Below are 19,730 nucleotides of genomic sequence, written 5' to 3' on the forward strand. Positions count from 1 at the left end.
GACAGAAGTAAAGCCAGAGGCAAGGGCTGAAGCTGGACTATTATGCACCCGACCCAATGCTATTTCCTTTCCTGAGAGGTAACTTCTACCTGGAGCCTCGAGAAGGACTCTTTCCGTAATGTGGATTTTTAAAAAACTGATACCGCCACTAGGGAGAGAATTGGAGACCTTTTGCCCACAAAGACAGATCCTTCGTCAGTTAATGCAGGAAGAAGCCGGAGTCAGACCCGCCTGGCACTGGAAACAGGCAACAGTCTCGGCATACTGAGTTCTGTATTTATTCAGTGTAGACCAACAATGAATCAAAGCAGCAGGCTAAGCGTACCTGGCAGTGGCAAGGCCCCTTCTGCTTCAGAGAAACAAAGCAAGAGGCGGGAGGACGGTTGGATCTTGTGACCCAAAGTACCAGTGTCTGTGTTTTTCTGCCCGGACGTCACCAGCCAAAGGCCAGGCAGGGCTGGAGCCTGTCCACCTTCAGCCAGAACCTGCCACACATGCCGGCTTCTCCAAGGTGAGGCGGGGCCCCAGAGCCAACAGAAGGGGCCGAGTTGACCAAGCCACGGAAGCAGCTGGGACAGAGGAAAAGCAGATGGTACGGCTCCCCCACACCCAGTGCAAATATGGCTCCTGCTTCCAGCCTTCTAAAGGACCATTTCAGGGCCCTCCTCGATCTGGTGCAGATCCATTTCATGGGAGCCAAAATGCAAAGTTTCCGGATGGCCTGCGGGCCTATTCGTTTTGCCCGCTCTCCCTCCCTTTCTGTTCTGACTCCTCGATGCCTATTTTGGTAATCCTGGCTGAGAAACACACACCTGCACACACCTTTGGCGATGCACAAAGCTACGCGTGCGGGATTTACCTGATCTCGGGAAAAGGCCACAAAGAGCGTCAGGAGCCCCCTCTTCACCAGTTCTTCCCATTCCGCCTGGCAGTAAAAATCTCTGGCTCTGTTTCGGCAACCGAAGAACAGACAGTTCCCTCCTGAGGGAAGACAAATGGGGACGGCATCAGGCAGGGCAACAAGCCGGAGTAGCCAACTGGGCAGGAAGAAGGGCCAGGCGCTCAGGAGTAACCTGGCTTGTTCGATATAAGCTCTTTGTAATTGCCGGGTCCTCCTGGGCAGAGCCATCGTCTAAGGGAGACTGACTGAGCACTGTGATCAATGTTATGTCGGACGGGGAACCAGAGCCAATCCTAGTTCCTGCCTGACCAAAGTGTGGACAGAGCAAATAACCGAATCTTTTGAGGGCATGGTGTGCATTTAATGGCCGACAGCTGGAATAAAAGTAGCTGAACAGTCAGCACTTCTAACAGCAGCCATTCATGGTGCTGCTAAAAAACCGAAATGTTACTGAATTCTTCCACACGCCGCCCTCTTTCAAAAGAGCATTTCAGAAAGTCCCCAGCCACCCCCAGCGCCACCTGCTGAAAACTACAGGTGAGATCACACAATGCACTTCACTGCTGCCCGAGGTGTACTTGAAGATCAATTGGCCAGACTTCTAGAAGTCTGCCTCGTCCCCCACAGCGGCTTCACCTGTGTTGCGCTGGGCCACTCGCTCCTGTATTGCTGCTCTAAAAACCGCCACGCCAGTGCCGGGCCCTATCATGACCACTGGAGCGCCTGGCTCCCCTGGGAATTTCAGCGTCCCTTTCTTCACCCACAGAGGAACTCGCACCACTTCTGAAAAAGGGAGAGAGGAGCCCGTGTGAAAAGAAAGGAGACACAGTTTCAATACCCAGCATCAGTTTGGGGTCTTCGAACAGAGAGGGCACAAAGCTTTCTTATTTTAAAGGGCTTTATTGCAATTTTCTCAGTTTGGTGGTTGTGAGCAGAGTTGTTGGGAGTTGGGCGGCGCACAAGTGTGACAGATAATTAGTCCGCAACGCCACGCCCCCCCCCTCCCGCATTCTGCAAAGCAAGGCCTCCTTCTCTCCACAGAGATTTTGATGACGCGAAAACAGGGTAACTCACCATTCTGTGGATTGAGAGAGGCCAGCCACGTGGAGCACAGGCCCCGCCGAGGTTTACTGAGACAGGTCTTGTAATGCACCACAGCCAGGAGAATCTGAATTCGGTTGGGATGCACCTGGGAGAAAGGAGGGGGGTGGCAGAGACAGAATAAGTCCTGGACCCTGGATGGGGGGATCTGGAAGAAGTGAACTTGGGCAGGGAACAGCAGGGAGAAAGTAGCAGCAGAAAAAGAACACCACCCTTTATAATAAAAAAAAAGAAGGAAGGAAGAAAGAAAGAAAGAGAGAAAGAGAAAGAGAGAGAGAGAGAGAGAGAAAGAAAAGAAAAAATAAAAAAGAAAAGAGGGGTGCCCCTGAGCAATGAGCTGTTTGGGGGACTGGCCAGACACAGGCAGACAAACTCTCTCTGCATGCAAGTTTTATTTATTCATTTTTGTTCTGTGGGGAAAGGGAAGGAACCAGGGCAGCCCCTTATGTTTTTCAACCTCCTGGATTCAAGGGACTCCTCCTCCAGGAGACAGGGAGTCAGTTACACTCAAGTAGCGCCACTTTCAGGAAGGAGGCAGAAGCACAGGGGAAGCGAGGGGGGCTTGGCTTTCCTTTCCCTTTCCCTTTCCCTTTCCCTTTCCCTTCCTTTCCTCTCCTCTCCTCTCCTCTCCTCCCCTCCCCTCCCCTCCCCTCCTCTCCTCTCCTCCAGGGTTAGAGTTCACAGCCTCAGGATTCCTGTTCCCTCTACCCAAGAATCAAGATCAACTTTGCTCAGACTGAATTCCAGACCTCCATTCCTTGAATAGCTTTTTTTCTTCTCCTTCAAGAAAGTACACATTGTCTTGTTTGCATTCTTTCCATTATTCAGTTTCACTGCAACAAACCCTCACAAATGAAGACAAGACGAAATGACAGCCTGGAATTACCTCAGGACAATTCCTTACTCCCATTCAGAGCTCAGGCCAGCCCACATGCAGGGGATAGATGAAGAATCGGGGGGGGGGGAAGCATCCATTTATTCCAAATACATTTAGCATCAGTTCAAAGCACTGAGCAAACCTCTCCCCCACCCCCCACCCCGCTCCTGCCCAGCACCTGTGCTCTCTTACCAGTATTGAGGAAGCAATGGAAAAGGCCCGGGGCCTGACCTGTGGAATGAGGTCTAGCAGGTAATTCCACGGAATGGCACAAGTGGTGTGAGGGAAGTCACAGAGGACCTGGGGAAGGAGGGAAGGAGCAGAATTGGTAATATTCAACTGCAGTAAAAAATAATAATAATACTAAAAAATGCCGGAAGGGGCTTTTCTGAAGCAGCTAATCCCGAAAGAGAAACTGATGCAGGGGACTTGGAGGGTTTTTTAATGGAACGAGGTCAACTGGGGCAGAAAGCAAAGCACGTGCAGAGCTCGGTGGGTAGATGTTCTGAGATCTCAAACACCGCACAGTTGATGGGATTTCTCCCAAAAAAAACCCATGGCCACGTAACCAAAAAGTGCAAAGCTATTTGAAGGGGAATGACTCCTGGGAGGTCTGAACTTGAAGGTGATTTTGATTTATGGAGGAACACGGTTGTGTTGGTTGACAGGGAGACCAAGACAAACCAACTTCACCAAGCCTCCCAACTAGCAAACGGCAGCCCTTCCCCATGGATGCAGATCCAGAAAGGAAGCAGGCTGGGCCTACCTCGAGTATGGTCCTGCGGGGCCGGTTGCAGTAGGCATAACGCTCCTCCTGGCCTTGCGCTGAGCTGAATTCCTGCAGCTTACTTTGCTCCAGGTCATTTGGAGAGAAGTGGGACAGGAACTCGAAGAAGGAGCGACGAGGGATACACGTTATGTCAAGGAAGTGGGTGACCAAGTAACCGACAGTGGATGGTTGGGGCAGAGGAGCAGGGAGAGGCGTGCCTGGAATGCAGGAGTCCAAGAAATCAACGGGACTGTGGTGGCTGAAAGGTTACTGGATTAAAAGATCCTTGTGAAATGGGCTAATCTCACTTGCTTAAACACCACGGCTTCATAAAAGCTACCAATGGTGACTGGACTTTTATCACTCCCACCAGTTTAGACAACCACTGACTTGGAATCAAGATGATGTATTTTATCCCTTTCAAAATGACTGTCATAGAGCTTTGTTCACTTCTGCAAATCCTACTAATTAATTAATTAAAATTGGTTGGTTCATTCCCCTAAAATTTCTTTAATCAGACATTGTCCAGAAAAATAGCAAGAGGTCCAAGATGACAGATTCCAGATGGGATCAAAACGAGAATGAGTCTGGCATTTGGAGATACTAGAATTCTTTAGGGGCTCACAGAACACTTGAGACCCCTTGCCAACTCTTAAATGCCAGCATTTCTGGTGCTCTTGTCCCACAAGGAAGCCAGTTAGCTTAGGGAGGGTGGGGGGCAGCCAGAGGGAATTCCCAAGCTCGCTCAGCTGGTAAAAGACTTGCAGGGAAATGACTCCTCTGCCAACCAGGAGTAGGAGGGAGGGTCCCATTTGCCTGGGTTGAAGAGACTGCAGAGGGAAACTCTTTATACCTGCCTCTGTGGGCCTCAAGGTGAAGGAGGCATCTGGGTCCAGGCGCAGGAGATCACAGAAAAGGCGCACTTCCTCAGGACCATTGTGTGGCTGGATCATCACAACATCACCTGCAGCGTATCTGCCAGGAAGAGGCAAGACCTAAGATCCTCGCTGGGGATCAGTTTCGGAGACTTTCAGGTTTCCTGCTTTCTCTTAAGCAGAGCTGCCCTTGGAAAGTTTGTTAAGGGACCCAGGAAGCTGCGCCTGTGACCTGCTCAGTCATGGCAATTCTAACGAGGCTGGGCTGGGCGGGGGGATGTTCCCTTGCTTGTCACTTGCCCGTGATGCTGGCAGGGACTAACCTGGGCACGGAATAATGGACCCTCCCTTCTTCGTCTAACCACACAAGTACATCTTCTAACCCTTTCTCAGCACGCTCCGTTTGAAGACCCAGGAGAGAGCAGCCAAACGAACCAAGGAAACTCACTCAATTGCAGAGCCAGTGATATCAAATTCAATAAGACGGACATCTTGGAAATGAGATTCTGATGTCACCCTCTGATTGGAAACCATCTGGGCACAGAAAGGATTCCTGTCGGATGGAACATCGCCCAATGCATCCTCCGGTTGCAGCACTGCTTTGCGGAGGTCACTAGAGGCCTCGTCCAGGAACTGAAAGGTGTACTTGGGTGGTAATCTGCAGAAGTCAGAATTGGGATGATAAATTCTCTTTCCTCAGCATGTGGGGAAGGCAGGAAGATTGCTGAGTAGCTGTGGAAAACCCATCCCTTTCCTCCCTTTACCTTGCAGGCAACCCAGTTCTATTTGCTTGTTTTAAAAAGGAAAACAGTTTCTACTTTATTTTAATCAATACACACACGAAGGTAACCCACATTCTGCATCACCTTTCCTTGTTGTGGTACTTACAGGATATCGGGGCTAATCACATGGAGGCCAGATGGAAGAGGCCACAGAGCTAAGATCTTTTCCCATAAACTCAAAAGCCAGGGGTCAATGACAGCATCCGGTCTAAAAAGAAATGAACGAGTTTCAGAACAGAACTATTTTTGTGTTTGGTTATTAGGGTTCAATACAGCAACCCTGAGCTTGTAAAGCACCCACATTCTCTCAGTGGCATCTCCAGCTGGGGGTTGGAGGGAAAGAGGCCCCGATGGTCACCACACACAATGAGCCATGCGACTGGGCAGGAGGCAGCTTTCTCTATGAAACAGGCCGTGGGATCTGAAGCTTTTGACAAGGAGCAGAAGAACGAGAAAGGGAGGGGGGGGGGCTAAGAGAAAAACCCTGTGGTTTTAAAAAGTTCCCCCAAAAGCCACCATATTCCTCTTACCCCAAGTCATGCTGGTCATCACCCAGTGCAGCGGGCACAAGGGGGCTGCCCCCAAGCTGAAGAAGCCGCCTGTGCAGTTTTTTGGCAATGAAGTTGAACCTGGACCAGGAAACAGAAGAACACACTGAGCAGCAACTGAGGAATCAGGGGGGAAACTTCCAGAACCTCCATTCCCACAGAAGCAGAAGGGAGAAATGAGCTACAGAGCAGGAAGGGTCTTTTGGATCTTGCTTGACAGAACACCTCACTGTGGACAATAACCTTGTTAAAAGCCTCCACCTCTCATCACATTTGGCATGAGAAACAACGTAATCCTATAGGAAAAAGCAGAATGCTATAATGAACAGGGTGGTGAAATGTGTGTGTATGTGGGGTGGGGGTGGGGGGAAGACGGGAGGAATCCATTGACCGGCATCCTGAACAACTTATTGGCACAGCTGGACGTGGCCTCTGATCAGCAAACAGTGTTTGTAGTGATAAGCACCACAGGGAAGTTTAAAGGCACCACCATTTAATGGATGAAAGTCACTGTCACGCTAGGACATTTTTTTTAAAAAAAAGGGAGGGGGGAGAAAAACGTTGCTGGAGAAAAAGTGGTCTCCAAATCTTTTCCAGAATACGGTGAATGCTTTTATTCAAAAACAAACAAAAAAGGAAAACGTCTCACTCATGTAGCATTTCAGTCACCTATTTTTGTGCAATTCAATTGCTACCTATAGCTAACAAAATTTAGATCCCGGTTAGCTAATTCTGCCCCACATTTTTTTTTGACAAAGCCCCAGAGCCCCAAAGCCTAGTCAGCAGCAGCAGCTCAGAAAGCTGGAACGTCAGCGTGTCAAAGAACTCCGACTGCCGCGAGTTGGCCTATTAATTTCCCTGAGAGAGAAGTGGCTCTTACTTGGGATATGAGGAATCCCCAAGTCCCAGAACAGCATAGTCCATCTGGCACAGGGAAGTGGGAGGCAAGTTCTTCCGGAATAGAAACTTCCAGAAATTCTGGAAAATTAAAGGAAGACATTATTTGGAAGCTTTTCCCCAAAGGAACCTTATCCTGCTCACTGCAGGGAATTTGGCTCTAGCCCCACTAGAGGGGGAACCAAGACTGAATGGCAGCATCACCCCTCCCGACTGGCAAGTTAGCCAGGTCAGCATTCCCAGCCACACAGACTCTGGTTCAGAGGCTTCCTAGTTCATGGTTGTCTGGCCACCCTGCACCCTCCCCACCAACCCCAGGAACAAGGGGAGGGTTTCTGAACTGACCTTCATATTATCGGGAGGGTCTCCTTGTCCTGTGGTTGCACAAACAAATACCACCAGCGGCTCATGAATCAGGTTTGCCTTCCAAGAAGCCATGCAACACAGAGAGGGGTCACAATGAGTTCCTAACAAAGGCCATCAAGCTTCTTTTCTTCCAGGAACATCTATTTCATTGCTGACCCATCTTTCCATCAACAAATTATATTTGGGGCGGCTAAAATGGCAAAAGCACCACTTGTTGAGATGGGCGGCTACTGAAATTAATTAAATCAATAAATGTGAAAAACTGCTCCTGCCCAATTCCAGAAAAACCAGGAAGGGCCCGCCTGACCTCCTCTGGCTGGAAGCTCTCCCTTCTGTCCACCTTCTGAGGGTGCATGGGTATGGGACCGAGGTCCACAGGTCTGAAAGCTGAGCCTAGGCCACTTCGTAAGCTAAGGCGGAATGGTTTTCTATAGCTATGTAGCCGAAATCACTGTTAAGTCCCTTAGCTGCTACTCACCACCTGGTAGTTGTCCAGGGCCTCAACCTTACAGTGGAAATGGCGTCGCCTGGCTTCTCGACCAACCCTCTCGGCATTATCTTGGGCAGTTCCTGTCTGGCTGCCATAAAGCACAAGCATCTTCCGTGCTGCCATCTGAAGGGGAGCAGGACGAAGACAACCAGTCATTAGGGCGAAGGCACAACTTTCCCAGTTTAAGAATACCACAACAGAACGAACAAGAGGCAGTTGTCCGTGGAAACGGGGAAAATAAAGGTGAATTCTCTATGGACTTCAGCCAAGCTGTACTTATTTACAGCGAATCGTTCAGTTTTTGCCTCCTGAACCTGGTGGAAACAGGAGGCAAAAGAACCACTGGGAATCTAGGCTTACCTAGATTAAACAATTACAAAGGGACCAACAAGTGAGGTCCCAAGGCTAAAAATGGCCTATTTTAGACAAAAGATTTGTCCTGCCAAATTCCTGAGGCACCAAACGGATTTATCGTACACGTATGACATACACATTGTGCCGTAAACCAGCCAGTGATATAACTGAAGTGGCATAGAAGCATTTGTAGAATAAAATAAGAGCCGGCGTCCCTTATACATAATAAAACAACCACTTAGCAGTGTCTTGGCGCATTTGAAGAGCGCATAGGAGGACGACCTTAGGAACCCTCATGTTAATGGACGCCAGTCTTACGTCTAGCAACTCCACACTGGAGCCTGAAGGTTATATGAAAACTGCCCTCTGGATTCATGATATCCGAACTGCAGCTGTCTCGTATGTGTGTGTGTGTGTGTTCACGGTGTGTGTTCGCAGTATGTGTGTGTGGATGGGTGTGTGTGTGTGTGTGTGTGTGTGTGTTCACGGTGTGTGTATGTGTTCACTCTGTGTGCACAGTGTGTGTGTGTGTGTGTGCGTGCGCGCGTTCACATTTGCATTTTAAGCCCTGTGCAGTGTGACCGGCGTTTTCCTGTCCCTCTCCTCGCCCGGAGAGCCGCTTCTATACAAGCAGCAACCCTCCGCCTGCCCCAGAAGAGCCCTCGGCCCCCCTCGGGCGACCCTCCCGGCCCGGGGGCCAAACGGAGGGACCAGCCTGACCTTAAAGGGCTGCTAACTCTTCCCTTCAGTTGCGCCGAAACCAGCGAGCGGGGGATAGAAAGGAGGCTCCCCTGGAGTGCCCGGGCTACTTTCGGGCCCCTCCCGCTTCCGGCGGCGCTGAGGCCGGAGAGCGCAAGTTCGCGGCGGGGGGGGGGAGGGAGGGAGGGAGGGGGAAGGAAAGCGCCGCTGTTCCCGGCCGCCCGGCGACACTCCTCCCACTGGCGCCAAGCCCGCGTGCCCGCCCACTGGCCCGCGCCCGCTTTCGTCACCGGAGCGCGCCGGAAGCGCCCGTCCGCGGAGCCTGCGGCGGGGATGCTGTTCTCGCTGCGGGAGCTGGTGCAGTGGCTGGGCTTCGCGCCGTTCGAGCTGCTGCTGCAGGCCGTGGCGCTGCTGGCGACGTCGGGGCTGCTGGCGCTGAAGGCGGACGGCGCGGCGGCCGGGCTCAGCTGGTGGGGCGTCTTCGCGCCGCTCTTCGCCGCCGACGGGCTGAGCACCTACTTCACGGCCATCGTGTCGGTGCGGCTCTTCCAGGACGGCGAGAAGCGGCTGGCCGTGCTGCGTCTCTTCTGGATCCTGACGCTGCTCAGCCTCAAGTTCGTCTTCGAGATGCTGCTGTGCCAGAAGCTGGGCGAGCAGAGCCACGAGCCGCTCTGGTACGGACTCATCATGTCGCCTGTCTTCATCCTGCTTCAGCTCCTTATGATCCGCGCCTGCCGAGTTAATTAGCAGCAGCAGCAGCAGCATGACCGGGACTCTCCTGGAAAACACTCTGACCGGCTGCGGCTGCTTCCTGACACCGCAGACTGAAAGCTCATGCCAGGACCGCAAGTCCTCTTCCTGCCCTCACGGGTAACACTTCTTGTGCTCGGGGGGGTATGGCAGCCATTGGACTCTGATTTCTGAAGGCCAGAAGATCTGGGCGAGTTCCAATTAAAATAAAAAATGTAGAGCCAGTATGTAAGCCTCTTGCTTTTCTTCCAAACACTGAGATTTGGTTTTTAAATGTTGAAAGCAAAGCTGAAGGTATTTTGAAAAATAGCTGGCAGCAATGTTGGAAAAATGGCAGGTACTTTTATACATACCGGTAATTCCTTTTGCAACGGTAAACTTCCAAGTTAATTGCTAACTGCACACAATCAAAGTGAGCAGGGCTCCTTGCCCTGCAAGAGAGAGTGCGAACTCCAATGAAACCGATGGCATTAAATTACAAGTATATAGCTCAAAATGAAGTAAGTGCTTGTTGGCTGGGTTGTAGTCCAGCAACCTTTCTAGAGTTGCACATCGTCAGGTGCTTGAAACAAGCAATTTCAGGATTAAGGATTTTGATTTGGCTCATGTGGGCAGCACAGAGAGATTTAGCTACTAAATGCCATGATCTGGATTGCTGGAAGAGTGCCAGTAGAAAAAATGTGAATAAAATAGATGAATAATAAGTATGGCAGCCTTAATAGAGTTATACAACATGGATAGTTTGCTTCTGGGTGTAGTTTTTTGTTGTTGTTGTTGTTGTTGAATTTATATCCCGCCCTTCTCCAAAGACTCAGGGCGGCTTACATTGTGTTAAGCAATAGTCTCATCCATTTGTATATTATATACAAAGTCAACTTTTATTGCCCCCAACAATCTGGATCCTCATTTTACCTACCTTATAAAGGATAGAAGGCTGAGTCAACCTTGGGCCTGGTGGGACTTGAACTTGCAGTAATTGCAAGCAGCTGTGTTAATAACAGACTACATTAGTCTGTTGAGCCACCAGAGGCTTCTGGTGTTTGTTGCGTTTGGACAATTGTTGACTCTTGGCCCACTGGAGCATAGTATATTTAATTAACCCAATTGCCTGGATTCCCAACACACTCATCCTAAAAGCAAAGTAATCATATTTTAATTGGTCGGACTAGTCTTGCAGGCAAACCTATTGCAGTCTTATACTCATATGGCAGCTTTGGATGTGTTACGTTTTCAGCTTCTCTGCACTACATTGTACAACATCTTGAATCTATGCAAGGGTCCTCTTTGTAGACTTTAGTTCAGCATTCAATACCATCATTCCAGACACTCTTCTAACTAACCTAAACCAGCTACAGGTACCTGAACTGACTTGTAAGTGGATCACAAGCTTCCTAACAAACAGGAAGCAGCAGGTGAAGCTAAACAGAATCACATCAGATACCTGTACAATTAGCACAGGGGTCCCCAAGGCTGTGTGCTCTCCCCACTTCTCTCTGTATACCAATGACTGTATCTCCAACGATCCATCCACTACTGAAGTTCGTAGATCACACAATAGTGATCGGTCTCATTTGAGACAATGATGAATCCACATACAGACGGGAGATTGAACGACTAGCCTCGTGGTAAGACCGAAACAATCTGGAACTGAACACACTCAAAATCATAGAAATGGTGGTGGACTTTAGGAGAAACCCTTCCATACTACCACCTCTCACAATACTAGACAACACTGTATTAATAGTAGAGACCTTCAGATTTCTAGGTTTTACCACATCGCAAGATCTAAAATGGACAGCTAACATCAAAAACGTTATCAAAAAAGCACAACAAAGAATGTTCTTTCTGTGCCAACTCAGAAAGCTCAAATTGCCCAAGGAGCTGCTGTTCCAGTTCTACAGAGGAATGATTGAGTCTGTCATCTGCACCTCTATAACTGTCTGGTTTGGTTCTGCAACCCAACAAGACACACACAGACTTCAGAGGATCATTAGAACTGCAGAAAAAACAATGGCTACCAACCTGTCTTCCATTGAGGACTTGTATACTGCACGAATCACAAAGAGGGCTGTAAAAATATTTACAGACCCCTCACATCCTGAACATAAACTGTTTCAACTCCTACCCTCAAAACGATGCTATAGAGCATTGCACACCAGAAGGACTAGACACAGGAACAGTTTTTCCCCCCCGAACGCCATCACTGCTAAACAAATAATTCCCTCAACACTTGTCAAACTTGTTACTAAATCTGCACTACTATTAATCTCATTCCCATCACCCATCTCCTTCCACTTATGACTGTATGACCGTAACTTTGTTGCTGGTATCCGTATGATTTATATTGACTGTTTCCTAATATGATTCAATTGCTTATTTGTACCCTGTGACTATCATTAAGTGTTGTACCTTAGAATTCCTGATGAACGTATCTTTTCTTTTATGTACACTGGGAGCATATGCACCAAGACAAATTCCTTGTGTGGCCAATCACACTTGGCCAAGCAGAGACAGCCCAGCGAAGGAAGGAATCGGCAAACGCCTCTGAAGGGGGCCCCGTCCTCAGGCTGTGACACGGACGGCGGGAAGTTCTGCCCAACTAGCTCTATCTACCCTATCGCCCTCAGAAGGGCCGCTAAGGAGATTCCGGAGGCGAAAAAGCTACCCTGGTAACCCACTCTTGCCTTGACTCCAATTCCCAGAACCCCCAGCGGGAGGAAGGCTCCCGACCAATAGTTGACGAGTTTCTCCAAAAGACACGACTCCCGCCCTATAATAGACCTAGCTTGCGCGTGGTGGGCGGGGCTTCTTGCCCAGCGGAGAGCCGGAAGGGACGAGTGGATCCTTTGACGTAACGGGGCGTTGCCCTTAAGCTGCGGGACGTTCCCGCTAAGCGCTGAGCCTGCCGCGCCCGAAGCGGCTTCCGCCCAAAGAGCACCGTTCCCAAGCCCCCAGCAACGACCGTTCCCCTTACCTAACGAAAAACACCAATGGGAGACTTCCGCAATCGGCTGGGCGGCGCCGTCCCGCCTCCCGTCCAATGAATGGGCTGCCGGCTGCGGCTTTACGCTAAAATTCAGCGACACCCCCCCCCCAAGAATAGCGACAGGCTAATCGGGGCCGTCTTTCGTGCGCAGAGGCGGGACTCCTCCACGACAGCCAATCGGCGCGGCCGCTCCGCCGGGGCGTCTCCTCCGCGGCCGGTGGGCGGTGCTATCGCCGGCGGGCCCCGGAAGTCGCTGGAGGCGGCGACCGCGGCGCGGCCGGTCGGCCAGGTGGGGGGGTGGCTGCTCGCCCTGAGCGGCGTGGGGGGGGGGGCGGCGGCGGCGGCGGCCGCCGAGGCGCCGGCCTGGAAGCTGGCCCTTCTGGAGCGGAAGCGGGCCAAGCTGGCGGCCGGCATGGGCCTGGAGCCCGGCTGGGGCTCCGCTCCGCGACCCGGCCAGGGCTCCGACGGGCGCGAGGCGGGGACGGTGGTGGCCGAGAGCCTGGGCCCGCTGCGGGGGAACCCCTTCATGCGCCTGGAGAGCGAGCGGCGGCGGCGGCGGGGGGGGGGCTCCTGCGAGTTCCCGGGGCCGGCTTCCACCCCGTCGCCGCCCGCCGAGTCCCCGGCCCTGGCGCAGCTGCTGCAGCTCTACGGAGCCATGCCCGGCATCCGCACCATCCGCGCAGGCAACATCCTCATCATCGAGTCCAGCGACCCGGCGCAGCCCGCGCAAGGCAGCGCCCCCGGCCGTCAGAGCCCCCTGCGGGATCTGCTCGCCCGCCGCGGCCCTCCTGTCGCCGAGATCCGCGCGGCCCAAGTCGTCGTCTATGAGCCCGGACCGCCGCCGCTCTCCACTGGCCCCGATGCCGGTCTGGTCAGCCGGCTGCTGCAGAAGTTCGACCGGCCGGGGCAAGGGAAAGGGCGGGGCGGCGACGGCCCTGTCCTGAAGGTGCCTCCGCCGCCCAGCCCACCTTCCACCCGCCCGCCCGGTGCTCAGGGCGGCGGCGGTGGTGTTTTCTTGCAGAAGATCGGCTCCAACTCCTTTGTGGTGAATCCGAGGGGACACCGCCCCGACATCGCGGCTGCCTCTGCGCTCAATAACGGGCGTGCGACAGTAGAGGAGGGCACTCCGCCTCCTCCCAGCAGTCCCGGCCAGTGCGGCATGGCAGCCATCTCCAAAGCCGTGCCATCCTCCCGGAGCCCAGCGCCTTCGTCTCTGCCACCAGCTGAGGCGGGAAAGCCAAAGTCCAAGGCTGTTGCTGCCCTTGAGACCTCGCCACAGCCGCCCCCACCATCCAGTGCCATGCCGGCCGGCCGAGCCTCAGACAGTCCACCGTGGCCCAGCCCGCTCTTCAGCTCCAGCTGCTCCTTTGAGATCCGCCCAGCCCTGAAGCCCAATCTTGCCACCATCCCTGCTCACGACCTCCAGGCGCGCGCCTTGGCCAGCCTGCGGCTCAATTCCCGCAACTCCTTCCTCTTTGTGCCCCATCGGAAAGAGGCGCCCCCTGACCTTCCTCAGCCTGCAGAGGCCCTTCCCGCTGCCCCTGAGGAGAAGTCGGTCAAGCCTCTGGTGCCCGTGACTTACATAGATGAGGACTTGGTAGCAGCCATGCCGCCCTTGAAAGTCTTGAGCCCCAGACTGGAGGGTTTCCAGGTGCCTCGAGAAGGTGCCTTGGCTCTGGAGACTGAAGACCCTGCTTTGCCCACTTGCAGGCCCCTTTCCGCTGGCTCCGTTACTCGCACCTTCACCGTAGTGCCCAAAAGGAAGCCTCCCACAGCCGGCCTGGAGCCCTTCAGCAGAGCCTGGCTGCAGGAGGAGGAGAAAGAGGACAAAAGCCAAAGGGAAGCCCAGATGGGAGCCCCCCTGCAGGAATCGGGTCGTGTCAAAAAACGCTACCCCACCGTCAGTGAGATTGAAGTGATTGGCGGCTACCTTTCTCTCAATAAGTCCTGCATGAGCAAATCGGGCATTCGGCGCAAAAAGGTAACCAGTTGACACCTGTGCTGACCACTCATATTTCGGTTACACTTCTACTGAATTTTTGCAGAGTGTGGAGGTGAGCAGGACTCGACCCAAGAGAGCTGGGCCACGGTTGTGCAACTACTGTAGGGCCTCTCAATCTCTCAAGTTCTTTAGGGGGCCTTAGGTGGATTAAGCTGCCTGCAGGAGCTCAGGGAGCATAATGTGCCACTGTTCCCTCTGAGTAGCTCATGGTATAAATAGGCCAGACTTTAATGCGGGTGCAGAGCTAGCTGTGAAATAGCAAACAAGGACTTGGAAAGGTTTTGTATGCTTGATTTCATCCATCCATTGTGGATTATTAGAAAGGGACCCTCCTTGTCCTGGGGTGCTTCGCTACCGTGCTGTGATTTAGTAGTGGTGGATCCTATCCAAAGAAGCATTGTTTATGTTTAGAAAGCTTTTTTTTTTAAAGTGAACTGTGCTTTTATTGGAGGATAAAACTTTCTTTTGGAGAAAGAGTTATAGTCTAAACATTCAGATCAGGATAGGGGACATCATTCAAGACTCAAGATGACACATTAAAGAGATCTGCCATTACTACAGGGCACATGTGGTTTCCTATCTTTTCACACTCATCTGTTTTGCAAGATCACAAGTGCTTAGAAACTGATGGGAGATGCTGGCCAATTGCTTTAGGACTCTTTAACCAGAAACCCAGGCCAGTGCTAGGCTGGGGTCACTTTTCAAAGCCATTCATGGCCAACCAAGCAGAGCCTGTTTCCTTTTGATTCATGCAGTTGGCTTACCATTGGTACAGATTCCTTTAACAAGGTGTGGCAGACGCAGGGTGGGAAAGTGAGGTAAAAGTGATCAAATTATTGTGCAATATCAAGGGTCAGGCTGGAGGAGGAGAAGAGATGGTAATTATTTATACATTGCCTTGCAGCTCAAGTTTCCTTTGAGACATTGCTGTACTGTTTCTTAGCTGGCAAAGTCTTTTTTTTGGGTACAGAGATTTTTTTTCCCCTAGTGCCACCTTTTTAAGGACTAGTGCCAATTTTTCTTTGTCCTTCAACTGGTTGCCTATTGCGCTCCCCCTCCCTTTTCAGCTGTATGGAAGGGCTTCCCCCTGTCCTGCTCACCAGAGGGAAATTCCCCCCCACCCAGCCTTTGTGCTGCTTCTGTTCAGCTCCTGCAAGGCTCTTGTCAGTTCCTGGCTCTTGGCCTGGGAGCTCAGGTTGCTGTCAACAAATAAAACCCAGCAGCGTTGAAAAGAGGATCCTGCTGGAAGAAGAGCTGCTGAATATCGCCTGATGCTGTTCCTGTCAGAATAAAACATTCTTGGAAATTACTTTATGTCCACAGGATACCTGTTGGCCAGAAAATAGCCTGCCAACTTCATTCTAGAAGGACTAGTTTCAAAGAACTGCAGTTAGTTCTTGGTGATTAAGATTGCCCTTCTCTTGCCCTTCTTCCTGGAGTTCAAGTAGCCATTGTAGTTCTTTGCAGGAGCTCTGTGAATGAGGTGAAGGTGAAAGAGAGGGGCCGTCCAGAGTCTTCCCAAACTGAGGATGTGCTTGGGCTCCTGGTCAACCATCTTAATCTCCAGGCCACCCTGGTGCAAGGCACTTTAAAGTAAAACTTGGTGGAATAGAAGTTGGCCACAGTCAAAACAGTTTTAACTTGCTTGCTGTTCAGTTTTAATCAATATTTACATTGGCCACAAGGACCTCAGACTGTAGTTTGTCATGTATTTTCCATAGCTGGAGGACTAGACTTTTCCTTTTTTTCTTTTCAGTACTTGAAATTGGATTAAAAGGTTAAATGGGCACAAGTGAGCATTGTAGTCTTAGCTTCTCTGTTGATGTTTATTTTTAACAAGATTGCTTTTGTTTGGAACATAGTTACTTTATTTTTAAAGTAGCTGCTTTAAACAAGGCTCTTAGTAGTGACAGTGAAGATGATGTGAGGTTCTAAAATGGAGCAAAAGTTATATGTACAGTTTGGCCCTAGTAGTTAAGGCACCAGGCTAGAAAGCAGGAAACCCTGAGTTTTGAGTCCCGCCTTAGGCATGAAAAACATTTGGTTGGCCCAGCTCAACCCACCTCACAGGGTTATTGTGGGGAAAATAGGAGGAGGAAGATAACGTGTTGAATAGGCTCACTGCTTTAAGTAAGTTGTAAAAATAATAAAGCTGGGATATCAATAAATAGGGCAAGGTGGCCTATGAATCTGCTGTATCCTCTTGGGAAACTTCCTGAAGCATTCAAAAGTGCCTCTGTCTGCTTGTTGATTCCCACTGCAAAGTGAAGCTTCACCTGATTGTCATCTGTTGAAATAGGTGGCTATAGGAATCAAATAAAAGTACTGAAGGATTCTAGCTGGAAGAAATTAGAAATTTACCTAACTGAAACTTGAGGTACAATTGCAAAGCAGCTTCTTACTGTTCCTTCAGATGAAAATATCTTTCAATGAGACCAGCTTGCAAACCATGTTTGAATATCCATCTGAGAGCTCCTTAGTGGAGGAGGAGGAGGAAGGAGAATACGCCACAGAAGTACATGGGAAGCCTGCCTTTCTCACTCCTCATCCAAACAGTAGTGTCAACTCAAACCCAGTCAACTCAGGTAAGCCTCTATTTCAAAACCTTTTGGGTTGAAGCTATGGCAGATCCCCAATCATGATGTCACCTTTGGAATGGGAGTTGGGTGAGGCAATGACACTATTATCTGATTCTTTCCACATTCAGGATTGGAGTGGATGTTAAGCACCTGCAGTTAAAACTGCAGCATCCCCAGTAAGATAGAAGGAAAGAAAAACAATTCAGGAAATTGAAACGTTAAACTTCTACGGCCTTGTTGATGTCCAGTAGAGATTTTGCAGAGGATAATGACTTTCCAGCCTCAGGGATTCCTCTGAGATCTCTGCTCACGCCATCCCATCTTAGTCTTCCCCTTATGCTTCTACTGACTCTGGGCGCTCATCCTTTTTGCTAGGTTTGGCAGGTTACACTCCAAGGCACTCCCTAGGCTTCAACAAGTGGCAGGACCACCAGCACCAGAAGCTGCCTTCAAGCATCGGAGCCCTTCCACAGGAGGCGGACCAGCAGGTCATGGTAAGACTTGGGCAGGCGAGTTTTGGCTTTTTGCCTGCAACCTTGGGGTGGGTGGGGGGATCAGTGGGTAGTAGCTTCTTAATGTACGAACACACTAAACTTGTCTGCAATAAAGCAGAGGTAGCAGGCAAAGTTCTGTGCTTGCAGCAGTTCAGAAGAAAGCTGGTGCTACAGGTAAGACTTAGCATCAGCGTCATTCCAGTTTTGAACGGCTGCCCTCTCTAGTAAATGGGGCACCGTGCTCTGCTTTGTTGCGTTTCTCTTCTCTGGAAAAAAAGCAGCATGGCAGCTATCTTTTGTCTCCTCCCAGCTCACCCCTTCTGAAAAGAGCCACCTGTCTGACTTCAGCAGCGAACCTGCCCTCTACTTCTGAGTCCTGAGCGCCACTGAAGAAAGATATTCTTGGCACCTTTGACGCACCAAGGTACCTGGAGAGACAAAGGTGGCACGCGAAGCCAAACTTCTCTTCCCTCCTCAGGGCCTCACGTTCAAATGCACCTCTTGTTTCAGTAGCTTGGGTTTTTTTACCTGCAGCCTTCCTGTTCTGAGAAAAAAAAAACACCTGAGGTGGCCAGATGCTGAACAGGCCGCCAAATACTCAGACTGCTGTTGAGCCTGAGCTGCTCCCTCCAGCCAGATGTGCGCAAGAAGGCTCAGTGATGAGCTGGTGCCCAACAAACAAGCAAACTAACCTACTGGAAAATATTGTCTCGGAACTCACTGTGGGGAAATCATGCTCCGAACACTTAGAAGCGGCCATTGAGTTTTTCAGCTGGGCAAATAATGACAAATACTGTTGCCTTTAACAAACTTAACTGTACCAGTGGACTCTGTTACTTCAAAGAAAAAGGGCTAGTGGCAAATATGCGTCCTAATCTGATACTTGTATTTCTGTGACCAAATCATGCAGAAGCTCAGCCGTGCAGCGGTCTCTTAGATGCCTCCTGTGGCAACTGGAATCCTTTAGAAAGTTGGCAATTTGTGATCCTTAATAGTCTTTTTTGAGCCTCACACATTTTCCTTGCCAGATCCAAAACGTTGGTAACGTTTCCTGTTTGAATGAAACTCTAGGTCAGGCAGCCAATCCTTCACTTGCAGTGCCACTAAGTGCTGCTTCACTGCTGGGGGCTCTTCCCCTGCTCAGCTCTTAGAGCCCAGTTTTTCAGCACTGACTCAGCTCAAGTCTGAATCTTGGGAGAAGGGATGGAGACTCCTGGCTCTCTGATCCTTCCTCTCCAAAGCACACCGATAACCTTTTGCTGTCCTATTTTCCAGAAAGCAGCTGATCCGATCATCTGAAGGAGGATTATTCTGATTAATTGGCTAGCACTGCATTCAGGTTCTGGAAACCAGAGTAAAACACTGTCATTAGCATTTCAGTAACACTCCAGGCAAGAGCAGAATGTTGTTGCGTGTTTATGTACGGGGCTCAGCCACACGTAGCCGCCTGTGAAAGGACCAAGTCTTAAACCTCCCGGAGAGTCGGTGTGTGTCTTCTTTCTGTTTAGTATCTTAAATCAAAACAAGTTAATTGACTCTTGTATATTTTGCACTTAATTGTTTATTAATGGAGGAAACTGGGGCTTTGATCTTACACTCCACTGGATCTAGCTGGAGAAATGAAACTGCTGTACATGTTCCTTTTCTGCCTTTGAATGGTGTCACTTTGGGCTTCCCAGGTTCATTAAACCACACAAGTAATTTCTTCATGATTATTGTGGGTGATTTATTTGGCTAATTTGTGCAACTGCTATATCCGTGTGTGCAGAATTGCAACATGAACCCATCTCACCAACTTTAACCTTCAGATTCCTATAGTAACTGGCCATTTTGGGGAGCTGTGAAAGCATAGAAGGTTGGAGGATGGGGGAGACAAATCTCTATTCGCTAGGCAAAAATAATTGGGCTTCAGATGTCGTTAAGCCCAGGCCCAGCCTGCTTCTATGCAGAGCAAACACCGGGCAGGGAGGATGCCTACAGAGCCTTCTTGGCTGTTTCTATTTACCTTTCTGTGCTGCCAGGGCGGCTGCAGCCACAGCATCCACCTCCTCTCTCTATCCCTTCGCTCTCCCAGCATTGCAGGAGCCTCTCACAGGTCGCCCTGCACCTCGCCTTTCTCCTCCTCCTCCTGCTGGACCTGCCGGCTCAGCTCACCCCTCTTGGCGCACAGCTCCTCGGTGCCTGCGGAGGGAGGGAGGGAGGGTGCTGCAGATCAGGGCCTCCTGGGAATGGCCCCTCCTGCCGCTTCCCCCCCTCACTG

The 19,730-nt window shown here is 50.7% G+C and overlaps 3 protein-coding genes across 10 annotated transcripts in view; 2 read left to right on the forward strand and 1 right to left on the reverse strand.

Moving 5' to 3' along the window:
- Positions 1 to 8,849, reverse strand: part of NDOR1 (NADPH dependent diflavin oxidoreductase 1) — a 55,673-nt gene extending 46,824 nt beyond the window's left edge. For 3 of the 7 annotated variants that reach the window (XM_058158949.1, XM_058158948.1, XM_058158947.1), the window contains exons 1-13: positions 8,681 to 8,845; positions 7,595 to 7,729; positions 7,096 to 7,173; positions 6,734 to 6,831; positions 5,836 to 5,934; positions 5,412 to 5,513; positions 4,972 to 5,181; positions 4,502 to 4,623; positions 3,646 to 3,866; positions 3,072 to 3,179; positions 1,976 to 2,090; positions 1,538 to 1,684; positions 860 to 981 (exon numbers count right to left, since the gene is read on the reverse strand). In XM_058158949.1, the coding sequence (XP_058014932.1) occupies positions 860 to 981; positions 1,538 to 1,684; positions 1,976 to 2,090; positions 3,072 to 3,179; positions 3,646 to 3,866; positions 4,502 to 4,623; positions 4,972 to 5,181; positions 5,412 to 5,513; positions 5,836 to 5,934; positions 6,734 to 6,831; positions 7,096 to 7,173; positions 7,595 to 7,729 (1,557 nt within the window). In that variant the 5' untranslated portion in view covers positions 8,681 to 8,845. Of the gene's footprint in view, positions 1 to 262; positions 570 to 859; positions 982 to 1,537; positions 1,685 to 1,975; positions 2,091 to 3,071; positions 3,180 to 3,645; positions 3,867 to 4,501; positions 4,624 to 4,971; positions 5,182 to 5,411; positions 5,514 to 5,835; positions 5,935 to 6,733; positions 6,832 to 7,095; positions 7,174 to 7,594; positions 7,730 to 8,680 lie in introns of those variants that run through there. The other 4 variants (XM_058158943.1, XM_058158944.1, XM_058158942.1 and 1 more) reach the window with 4 other exon arrangements.
- Positions 8,850 to 8,939: 90 nt separating this feature from the next.
- TMEM203 (transmembrane protein 203) lies at positions 8,940 to 9,636 on the forward strand. Its single transcript, XM_058159005.1, has one exon. It carries the CDS (start codon positions 8,993 to 8,995, stop codon positions 9,404 to 9,406), a length of 414 nt encoding a protein of 137 aa, XP_058014988.1. The 5' UTR covers positions 8,940 to 8,992; the 3' UTR covers positions 9,407 to 9,636.
- A 2,721-nt stretch (positions 9,637 to 12,357) lies between these two features.
- TPRN (taperin) lies at positions 12,358 to 19,177 on the forward strand. Of its 2 annotated transcripts, XM_058158993.1 has the most exons (4): positions 12,369 to 14,376; positions 16,811 to 16,982; positions 17,352 to 17,470; positions 17,781 to 19,177. In XM_058158993.1, exons 1-4 carry the CDS (start codon positions 12,454 to 12,456, stop codon positions 17,841 to 17,843), a joined length of 2,277 nt encoding a protein of 758 aa, XP_058014976.1. In that variant the 5' UTR covers positions 12,369 to 12,453; the 3' UTR covers positions 17,844 to 19,177. The 2 variants fall into 2 exon arrangements, with proteins under 2 accessions (XP_058014977.1, XP_058014976.1); XM_058158994.1 differs by lacking the exons at positions 17,352 to 17,470; positions 17,781 to 19,177 and adding an exon at positions 17,105 to 17,343 and having other exon boundaries at positions 12,358 to 14,376.
- The last annotated feature ends 553 nt before the right edge of the window (positions 19,178 to 19,730 follow it).

The sequence above is a fragment of the Ahaetulla prasina genome, chromosome 16 (genome assembly GCF_028640845.1).
Source record: "Ahaetulla prasina isolate Xishuangbanna chromosome 16, ASM2864084v1, whole genome shotgun sequence".
Classification (NCBI taxonomy): domain Eukaryota; kingdom Metazoa; phylum Chordata; class Lepidosauria; order Squamata; family Colubridae; genus Ahaetulla; species Ahaetulla prasina.

Bases quoted from the DNA above. Each gene is read 5' to 3' on its own strand.
- TMEM203 (XM_058159005.1), top strand. From the start codon at position 8,993: ATGCTGTTCTCGCTGCGGGAGCTGGTGCAGTGGCTGGGCTTCGCGCCG.
- TPRN (XM_058158993.1), top strand. From the start codon at position 12,454: ATGGGCTGCCGGCTGCGGCTTTACGCTAAAATTCAGCGACACCCCCCC. The intron at 16,983-17,351 runs GTAAGCCTCTAT...CCTTTTTGCTAG, and splicing joins CTCAAACCCAGTCAACTCAG to GTTTGGCAGGTTACACTCCA. The intron at 17,471-17,780 runs GTAAGACTTGGG...GTCTCCTCCCAG, and splicing joins AGGCGGACCAGCAGGTCATG to CTCACCCCTTCTGAAAAGAG.